Source organism: the organism of the source record quoted next, unplaced genomic scaffold, assembly GCF_019419815.1.
Source record: "Pyrus x bretschneideri cultivar Hongxiangsu unplaced genomic scaffold, Pyrus_bretschneideri_v1 Contig82, whole genome shotgun sequence".
In the NCBI taxonomy this organism is placed as follows: Eukaryota; Viridiplantae; Streptophyta; class Magnoliopsida; order Rosales; family Rosaceae; genus Pyrus; species Pyrus x bretschneideri.
The window spans coordinates 1249309-1259976 of NW_025999823.1; the positions used below are offsets into that span (position 1 = coordinate 1249309).

The 10668-nt window shown below is 37.2% G+C and overlaps 2 protein-coding genes across 2 annotated transcripts; one reads left to right on the forward strand and one right to left on the reverse strand.

Annotated features, from left to right (window-relative positions):
* The first annotated feature begins 3426 nt into the window (after positions 1-3426).
* Positions 3427-7219, forward strand: LOC103963117 (vesicle-associated protein 1-2-like). The gene is made up of 8 exons (XM_009375892.3): positions 3427-3652; positions 3776-3846; positions 3961-4042; positions 4142-4257; positions 4395-4556; positions 4657-4707; positions 5470-5547; positions 6859-7219. Exons 1-8 carry the CDS (start codon positions 3601-3603, stop codon positions 6967-6969), a joined length of 723 nt encoding a protein of 240 aa, XP_009374167.2. The 5' UTR covers positions 3427-3600; the 3' UTR covers positions 6970-7219.
* A 126-nt stretch (positions 7220-7345) lies between these two features.
* On the reverse strand, positions 7346-10133 carry LOC103937284. The gene is given in 7 exon segments (XM_009347212.3): positions 7346-7560; positions 7699-7759; positions 7761-7821; positions 8477-8537; positions 8625-8735; positions 8874-8960; positions 9656-10133. Coding segments are annotated over 7 exon segments (861 nt in total). The 5' UTR covers positions 10067-10133; the 3' UTR covers positions 7346-7491.
* Positions 10134-10668: the final 535 nt, after the last annotated feature.

Below are 10668 nucleotides of genomic sequence, written 5' to 3' on the forward strand. Positions count from 1 at the left end.
TTCTACACCATCCCATTATCCTTTACATCCACTAAATCATGCATCCACATTCACCTAAATAAACCCTAAATTACATACACTAAACCATCCATCCACCATAATTCCCACCATCCACACCTTTTCCCATCCACCAAATACCTTAAACAAACATCCATTAACACCCATTCTCTTCCTATAAATACCCATCCATTCCATTCACCAAATCATCTCATTTTCCATTGTAATACACAAACACTTCCCCTTCTCCATTTTCTCCATTTCCACTCCATTCCACACTTCCATCCCATCAACCAACCTATCTTTAAACCTTGTGCTACAACAACGAGGAAGAGAAGAGTGCCTAAACGTTCATACAATTCAAGTTTGAGTTGTTGGAATGTTTAGGTGTTTCTTTGATTTCAAAGTTTCATTTTAATTCTCTTTGTTTTGTACGTATAAGGAATGGAAGAGAAGAGTGCTTAAACGTTCATACAATTCAAGTTTTGAGTTGTTGGAATGTTTAGGTGTTTCTTTGATTTCAAAGGTATGAGGAACTAATCCCCCTTTAGCTAGGGGGTGATTCGAAACTATGTTTATATTTGCAATATGAATTGATTAACTTTCGTTGGAATTTCATAAGTTGTGGATTCAATTTGTTTAACCGTTTGATTGATAACTTATTTATGAATGTTTATTAAGAATGCGCGCTTAATTTTCATGCATAAATATGACGCTAGAATATAAGTGATTTTCACCTAATCGTTATGAACTTATATTCACAAGTAGTGGAGGTTGCTTATAAACAATCGCGTTAAACATATTCTTGGCACGAGTTTCATGCTCATCATAGTAACGAATGCCTCGTCAACACTTATAGTTTTCATAATACTTAATGATCTTTGATTGTATCTTTATTGTGCTGTTCACGTAAAGGACTTTTGGAGAATGTTGTGAATTGCGTTGCGCAAACCCATCCAATTCATTACCTTAAGGAAAACTTGACGGTTAATTTAAGCGGACCTAATTAATCCGGAGTGTTGAGTTTCATAATTTATTGAAAGACCAACTGAGAATCAATCTTGTATGCAAGTATAACATGTGTGGAGAAGAACCCCTTAGCTAGCATTCATTCCATATTTCATCACATTCATATTTAAATTCTACCTTTAAATTACAATTTGTGCATTTAATTTATTTTCGTCAAAATCTCAATCCCCCTTTACTTTAGTGTCCAATTTAGTTAGAAAGTGTCTTAGTTTGTGTTTATAAGTGTTTTGTATTCTTTGAGTCTTTTGATTTGTTTTAGTGTTTTAATGTTTGTTTTACATTTTTGAGTCAGTTTCCAAGTGATTTAGTAATCCCTCCTAATCCCCGGTTTAGAACGATCCCTACTTATACTTATACTACAATTGTCAAACGAGGGTTTAATTTGTGTGCGCATAAATCTCGCATCAACAAGTCACAATCCTAACCCAATAGGGACAATGACAACCTTGATGTAACCCCATTTTTCATGTCAGCAACTCATCAACTTTACTAGAAAAAAAAAAAAAAAAAAAAAAAAAAAGAAGGGAAAGAGGGGGAATTAGATTCTTTGCATGCACTTCACACGGAGTAATAGCACTGTCATTCACGTTGAAGAAAAAATTGTGGTGGCTAGTGATTTAGGGGTTGTAAATACGTGGTGATCCATATCGGTAGTGCGAGGTTTAAAGTTTGCTGGAAGAGGGAAGACTTTAGTTGGCAACGGATTTTTCAATCTAAATGCATCTAAGTCTTTGTGCACACTAGATTTGGCTAGATTTATAATTATCAGAAAATGCTAGGAAAAATGTCAATATAGATGGCTTCAAAGGGGTTAGTTTTTAAAACTAATTAAAGCATTGGAGTGTATGAGAAATGACACAACATGAGGAGGAGTTAGAAGTTCCTTCCCAAGAAAAAATGCCTTAAGAGAGAAGATTGCTGGCACTCTTTCTGGTATTATCACTGGACAATACTTGGGTACTGGTCGATCGGTACCCATTTTAACTGACCATTTATGTGGCGTATTTTAAGGCATCTGTCACTTTCACCACTTTTGCTAACTTTATAACCAAATGCAAACCAATCCTTTATAACAAATACGAAACATAACTCTTCTTCTTCGATATCTGCAAGTCTTTAATGTCATGACTATGGTTTCTTCTTCATCCCGTCTTCTCTCCTCCATCTTCCCTCCTCCGCTGACCCCATCCCCTCCCAGTCCCTCTTCCAACAGTGGATTCCACTGTTGCAGTGAGATTGACGGAGACGAAATCTGAAGCTATGTGGGTTTGACGAAGATGCCGCCGACTTGCAGCGGCAAGGATTACGAATCGTCGATGGTAAAGTACTCGACGTCATCTTGGCGAGTGAGATCGAGCTCGGCATGGCTGTCGAGGACAAGATTGGTGAAGTGAAGTCTATGACTTGTATCTTTAAGATGATGGCGGAGCCGACGAGGTCATGGTGGCTGGCTATGAGGATCTTCGCAGACTTGTTGGAAATGAAGAAGACTTGCGTTTGATCACGGGTTTAAGGCACGGATATGTGTTTGGTTACAGAAATGACAAAAGCACTCGGATTGACAAATGTTAAAAAAAATTTAGGCCACACGAGTGATCAGTGAAATTGGGTACCGACCAGTATGTACTGAAGTATTTTCCTTATTCACTTACTAAAAAGAGAACACTAATGTTATTAATTAGGCACACAAACTGACCATACATTTTGCAACCGTTAGACCTACATGTATTAGAGAAGGGATGAGTTTAGCTCCACAATGGGCTAGCAATAATGTGATTCAAATTTGCTTTTGGAGAGAATCAACCCTAAGACTTCTCAGTTACAAGTTAAGAGAAATACCACTAAATTATAATGCTAAATAACTGTATTAAAAAATGTATTAGCAATGAGGTTAATTTTGTACGTCTAATTAATATCTTTATTACTAAAAAAGCAAATGGTTTATTTCTCAATTATTTTAAAAGTTTTTTAAAATTCTAGTCAATTAGGTATATTATAGAACTATGAACTTTAACTTAAATAAAATAAAATATATATAATTTTCTCTTCTCTCGTAATTGCCACTGAAATTACTTAAGCCGAAAACTTTTCTCGCTTTCCTCTTTTTAAACTCTTCTGACTTCATCTTCCACAAGCCACCTGGAGGAAGAAAAACCCAGCAAAACTCTCCTCCCTCACTTCCAAATTGCTACAAGTATATTTTTCTTTCCTAATATAGAAGGTTTAAAGTATATAATGAGAATTTTTGAAATGTTAATAATAATTCCTAAAAAAAAAGTATAATAATAATTTCATTATTTTTTTATTATCTGTAATTTAGATTTAGATAACAACCGCTAATTTAATTAAAAAATAACACGTAATATCTGATCTTCGTAGCACTGAAAAAAAAACCCAAAAGAAAGGACAACCCAACAGGGTCCCACGTTGTTTCTTCCCATCTCTCTCTCTCGGAAACCACTCTCAAAATCATTCGAATCTCTCCCTCTCTCTCGACCACTCCCCGCCACCGGGAAACAGCTCATCTCAGCCGCAAAACCACCATCTCCTCTCTCTTCTCTGATCGCTTACGATATGATCACCGGCGAGCTTCTCAGCATCGAACCCCAAGAACTCCAGTTCCCCTGTACGCTCTCTCTCTTAAACTGCTTCTCCTTTACTTGCAGATCCGCGTTTTTTATTTTTTACTGTTTCTGATTACTTTACTTTCACTTTTTGGATTTAATTCTTTTGATTCGAACGAAATTAGTTGAATTGAGGAAGCAGATCTCTTGCTCTCTGCAACTCTCCAACAAAACCAATGACTTTGTGGCTTTCAAGGTTAATTTTCACCCTTTTTAATTTTTCACCAGAGATGTTAATTTCTGGGTTTGCTCAATTTTGACTGTTAGAGATTTGCAATCCTGATTTTGGTGTAATTTTGTGGTGTTTTAGGTAAAAACAACAAATCCCAAAAAGTACTGTGTTAGACCAAACACTGGGGTTGTGTTGCCAAGGTCCACTTCTGATGTTATAGGTATACCTCCCACACTGTATCATCTTGCTTAATTGCTAATTATTTGCGAAATTACAATATCCCAATGTGTTGACATGTTAAATTTGTATGTGGGTTTAGTGACAATGCAAGCGCAAAAGGAGGCACCTTCGGATATGCAATGCAAGGACAAGTTCCTTCTTCAGAGCGTCGTTGCCCGCCCCGGGACTACCACAAAGGACATCACTGCAGAGATGGTAACTAGATGTTATGATTTTATGTGGCCTTGTGTATGAGTTTTGGAGGTTACTTTGCTAAATATTTGTGCAATTCACTTGTCTAAATGTAAAACTTGTGGTTGCGCAACTGGGGTTTCGTGTTTGTTGAATTTCAGTTCAATAAGGAATCGGGGCATAATGTTGAAGAGTGTAAATTGAGAGTTCTCTATGTTGCTCCACCTCGGCCACCATCGCCGGTTCGCGAAGGTTCAGAGGAAGGTTCGTCACCCAGGGCTTCAGTGGACAACGGGAGTGCAGCAGCCTCTGAGTTCAAAGCTGTGAGTACTTCTTGATGGATCAAAATGGAAATAGAACAATTTGTTTTTGCCTTTAACTGTATTAAATTATTTACGATTTCATGATTAATTTTGGTTTTAGGCTTCAAGAGCTTTCTCTGAGCAACACGAGCATCAAGATAACTCGTCTGAGGTATACCTTTTATTTTTAAACTAGGTGGTATATAGAGTGTTGAACATTGAATTAATGTTGGTTGTTTTTGCATGATTTGCATCTGTGTTTATTTTACTAGTACAATACAACATTTTTAAACTTCTACGCCATCCAAGTGTGTGTCCTTTCTTGTTTAGCATCCACTAGAATTTGAATGGTTCATGAAACTCCCGATTTCAGAATTTACCTTTGATCATCATAGCAAAGCATTTTAATGACCTAGCAGACCTGAGGGTGGGTGGATTAGTTGTATCTTATGAAGTTGTTTTCAGATATTTTAGGGTATAGCAGCGGAGAGACACCTAAGTCTTCCCTGGCTACCTTTCCGTTAGATTCTGTTGTTCATAAAGCTCGATTTCTTAGTTACCATTCCTCAATTATGAATCCCTCCATTTCCACAAGAAACTGAGTTAGGGAGTCATGATTTCAGAATTTACGATGGCTCAAGTAGTTTGCAAGTCCTGGATTCATGTAGGTTGAAAAAATCCCTTTTGGAGAATGCCCTTTTAACAATACGGTATAGTGAGCTTGATCAATATTTCAACTCGATAACCCCTTTCAAGTTTCTCATTTAGAGTCACTGCTGCTGATAACCATTTTGGTTGCCCTTTGTCCTTTAATCAACATTGTATACTTCTTTTTAACAGTGAAGAATGTTTCTTATCCTGGAATGAATTTGTGGGGTTGCAGAAATATTGATGTCAGCAGTACACGGTTGTTAATATAATTTTGTAATTGCAGGCAAGGACATTAATTGCAAGGCTGACTGAGGAGAAAAATTCTGCCATTCAGCAAAATAACAGGCTTCAACAAGAACTGGTGAGGAACTTTTTGTTTCTGTCGTTTTAATGTCTGAGTGGAACATGGTAGTTAACACGATCTCTTTACAAAATAACTAAAGATCATGAGAAGTTTTCAAGACTTTAATCCTCACTAGAACTACTAAGTTGAGCTAATTGAGCTTAATAGTGATATGTAGTCAGTGTAGTAATTACAATCCAGAAAGCTTATTAAAATCTAGAAAGCTTCTTAATGATATTTTAAATTGCATGAACCCTAGGTGTTTAAAGATTTAACAACATATAGCTGTTTTGTCAAATCTTATTTGTCAGTATTTGATAATTCTCGGAACCAACCATTTATGGTACATCATATTACTGCCAAGTTGTAAATGTTAAAGCTGTGTTACAAATCTCTATAGACGTAAGCATCTAGGTGAAAGTGAAACGAGATTGTCGACTTGTGCTAATACTAATAAAACATCATCACTGATGCTTTCTGTATTATATATAGTTTTTTCTTTTTTTTTTTTTTTTTTTGAACAAACAATATTATCTACACTAAAGGGGTGGGGGAGTGGGCTAAGCCTCACAATGGGCTAGCAATAATGTGATTCAAATTCGTCTTTGGCGAGAATCGAACCTAAGACCTCTTACTTACCAGTGAAGAGGAATACCACTAGACCGTAGTCCTAAATTGCCTATATTATATGTAGTGAAAAAGCTAGCATTCTGGGGTTGATATTTCTCTCAAAGAAGAGAAAAGGAGAACATTGTCAAAAGAAATTTATGTTGTCAATATGTTTATGAGATTTTACTAAAGTTTTTGATAGATACCAGTGTATTTTATCTTCCAGAAGAATTTTCTTGACAAAAGTGAAAAAAAAAGGTGATTTATCTTAGTGCAGTTCCCTCCACCCACCATATGCTCACTTCGTATTTGGACCTTGTGAGGTGCATTGTCGGGGGCGGGTTAAGGTCAGACAGAGGTTCATTTTGCCAATCAAAAAACATCTGGCTGTTTTTAACAAAACCAAAGTGATTTCCTTTCTGCCAGGCGATTATTGAACTTTGTCTTTAACGTTGAACAAGAAAGAGAATGTGATTGAATTAGAAGTGTATTTAATGGCTTTGTAGTACTTTAAGTTGTGTGCTCCCCTTTTAAGTCTTTAATGTATTACATTTCCCTTATTGTGCCTTAATATGCTTCCACTTTTATCTTTGTGCCTTGCTATATTGTTAGTTGCTTCAATGTTTAATCTCGAAAAAAGTTTGTCGTAAGTTTTAACGCCAAATTAATGGTAGCTAACTGATATGGTTCCCATTCTAACCAAACGATCATCATATGCAGGATGTTTTGAGGCGCAGGGTCAACAAGAGTGCTGGTGGCATTCCATTTATCTATGTTCTTCTAGTTGGCTTGATTGGCATTATTTTGGGGTACATTCTGAGGAAGACATGACCGGGCACCTCACATTCCCTGGGCACTCCCGTTGCTGGACAATGAAATGTATAAAAAGAATGGAAAAAATCCGGAAATTGAATGTGTGATTGATTAGAAGGAACTTTTGTATAACGTATTACCAATCTGTATCGACACTCTAGAACACTGCGAAATGATTGTCCGTCGGACTGAGCATTTTCTCATTGTATGAGTAGGTGTTGACACCTTAAAACTGGTTTTGTTATTGACATGGAGGTTAAAAGCTTTCTATCTGTGGCCGCCACCTTCGTTAAAATTGTGTTCTCTTATCCTTTGTGTTGAATAATGTTACGAACCATTTTGACTGTAAATGGGGTCGGAAAACATGCGTAGAATGAATTGAGGTAGTGTAATCTGAAAAATGAACTGATCGCAAGCTATTATCATCGACGGAGTTTAACAAACATCTCGCATCTGCTTTCAATCTTCAAAGATAATATGTAACTTGTAGTTCTTTGCAAATTAAAACACGTTGTTTGGTTTAGAATCGGTGTAAACTCATCAAGACTGCTCGGGCTCTTTGATCATGTTGCAACGAACGACAATCTTTCGAAACTCCTCCAGACTCAACTGCAATACATTGCAAAAGATAACATTCATCAGCCCAGGTAAATACATAAAAATAGCTAAAATTACTAAAGATGCTAAAAGGACGAAACAGAAGTTGCTTAAACTCTGCTAAGAACGTTGAGAGCAGCTGGTACCGACCTTTCCATCTCCATCACTATCAAAACAGTGAATCATGTCCGCCAACTCCTCCTTATTCCACAAAATCATGGGTAGTTGCTAATCTTTGAATATCTGCTATAGAGATTCCCCCGTCACATTTCTCTGCACGCCAGGAGCAATGACCAAGGTCAAGGACATTTTGTGCATTCTATTTTGGCTTGGTAAGAGTTGAGTGTACATACTTGAAACCATACGAGTTGAGTACATCACATATTAAACAACAAACTTCAGTTAGTGGAAGATACATAAACTAAAGAGAATATGCCACAAGTTTCAGAGTGGAAATAAGAGAACACGAAACAAAGACTCCACCGTGGTCAGATCCCAAGTGCGCTGGATCCAAATGCAAGTTGTTACAAAGTTTGCTTTCACCATGTCGAATTTCAACAGAAGCAAGACTTAAGCAAATGGATATAAGACTCTTCACATAAGAGCACTACGGCCATACAACTATACAGCATGCTGCGGGAGCTAAACATCAGTCAATCACTTGACTAAACCAGAAACTCGTACTATATTGTTTAGTGTTTCTTCCTACTATTAGCTTCATACGTGACGTTCTTCAATGCTTTTGATGTGCTTCTGTTGATATTGTTTTACTAATGCAGTTAGATTGTGTTCATGTAGGGCATTTATCGTTAGAGAACATAAAAGGAAGATGAGCAACTACTCATTGTCTCTCCTTAAATGTATCCACTTCATGAGTAAAGGAGTGTAGCATAGCCCATCCCTCCAAGACAGAGATAATATAACTTACCATCAAACTGAAAGAAGTGCAAAATCAACTCATCCTCTGTCATCTGGAGCCGACTAGCAAACTGTGGAATACAAACAATGAAAACCGACAAATGGGCAGTCAGCTAAGGAACAATAGGAGAAACGTGAAATAACTCTGCTTCACACACCGAATTTTTCCTCTTCCTCCTTCCTGTATCTTCCTGTATCTGAGGGTTTCCCTTTCTTCCCGTAACATTAGCATTTTTCACATGAGAACCTTGTAATGAAAGAGAAATTGCCTGCAAAAAGTGTAAAATTATAGGTATAACCACCTAGGACTAATATCATATCAGTTGGTTAATGATCCACCCAATTATTCTAAACCTGGCAATTAGCAATCAGAAATGATATTCATTTAAGAAGATACTGTCACATACATGCTTCAACGCTTCATCATCATCGATGCAGTCATCGTTACTCAAAGTGCTTCGGGAAAGAACCTTCTTAGATTTTGAACTTTTATTCTTCACCAGGATAGAGAATCAACAAGGATAAAATTCAAGAAGTCAGCCAACTAGTAGAAGTCATGCAATACCACATATGGATTTCTATGCACAACAAAACATGATGAGGAAACAAAGCAGTCTAGAAGGTTCGATCTTGCTCGAATCATACAGTGAAGTTCGCTTTACTTTATATCAACTATCACTGTCTTAAAACCGTCATGCAGCTTCTGAAATGACACCCAATCTAAACCTACTTAATGTGCATTGTCCAATTCTCACTAATATGCTGCCGCACGGCGCAATTAAACTGGTTTCAAGGGGATCAATCCTCAGCAGCTTTAGAAACACATTTTACCAAACGCGTATCTGCTTTTTTGTAGTTGATTATTCCCATACCACAGCAAGAAGCAACTTTTTTTAAAAGCACAGTAATACCAAACTAGTCCTTAGCCCATTGTTTTATAAGCTTCACATAAATCTCTTTACTCGGTGAAAATAACACCAAAAATTGGTAATTGGCTGCTCCTTTACAATATTTGATTTTTTGTTCTCCAAATAAAAAAAAAAACCAAATGTACCATAGTTCCGATCAGTTTAATGCCCTTCTAAGTTACAAGTCCACGCTATGAGACTTTAGGAAGAAAATAACAAAAAGAAACAAAGAGAAAGTATACGAATTCATCAAATCAAATAATAGCACACAAAGAACTAACCTTTTTTCCCCGCGAACCAGATTTTGTTTTTACAGTCACAAAATCATCGTCATCGTCCTCCTCCATGGCTTCTTCCTCTCGGCTACCAGACGAACTGGGTCCTTCCTGGTCTTCGTCAGGCCTATAGTCCTCGTCGTCCTCCAAGACCTTGGCTTTCCCCTTCTTCTGCCCCTTCTTCTTCTTCGCATTCGGGCCCGAACCCATTAAAGAAGAAGCGATTTTAGGCAGACCCAGAGCCTCCATTCTCGCCCTGTTCTCTGCAATTCTCGACAGCCTCCGCTTCTCGTACTCCGACACTGCTCCCGCTGGGTTTTTCCCGCCATTGATGGGTTTTCCCGCGTCCTCCGACTCTGCGCTGGAGTTCTCGGAGGTTTCTTCGACGTCTGAGTCGGAGAGTCGGCGTTTCGGCATTTTTGAGCTGTGAGATTATTGGATTGTACAGCACATTTTTGAAGGGAAAGTAAATTCGGTATGGCCCTATATGGAGCAATTTTTCGGTGTACCCGGCACACCAAATTTTTTTGGTGTACCCTCACTCATAATGGTGAGGGTACACCAAAAATTTGGTGCACCCTCACTTTTTGTACACCAAAAAAATTTTAATGAGTGAGGGTACACCAAAAAAATTTGGTGTACCCGGTACACCTAAAAATTTTCCCTCTTTCTGCCACTTAGCATTTTAATTACTAAAAAGATATATTACTCATTCAACATTTTTTGTATGTTATATGTTAAACTTAAAAACTTAATTAAAATAGTAAATTCAAAATTCCAATACAATATAGTTTTTATTAAGTATAAATAAACATTTATTTATATCTGTTATAATAAATTTACTTAAATTTACCTAGGCTCCCACCTAGGCATTATGCCTCAACCCGCCATTTGGTTAGTGAGAAAAACTTGTATGGGGCTTAGGTTACTACTGGATTTTGCCAAGTGACACTCCACCATCTTTCAGAACTTGCCATTTGTTAAACATTAAATATAATTTCTATTAAAAAGTTTATGTA

Excerpts from the sequence above, each read along its gene's own strand:
- LOC103963117 (XM_009375892.3), top strand. The coding sequence starts at position 3,601 with ATGATCACCGGCGAGCTTCTCAGCATCGAACCCCAAGAACTCCAGTTC. Across the intron at positions 3,847-3,960 it reads ATGACTTTGTGGCTTTCAAG|GTAAAAACAACAAATCCCAA; the intron begins GTTAATTTTCAC and ends GTGGTGTTTTAG. Across the intron at positions 4,258-4,394 it reads AGGACATCACTGCAGAGATG|TTCAATAAGGAATCGGGGCA; the intron begins GTAACTAGATGT and ends GTTGAATTTCAG.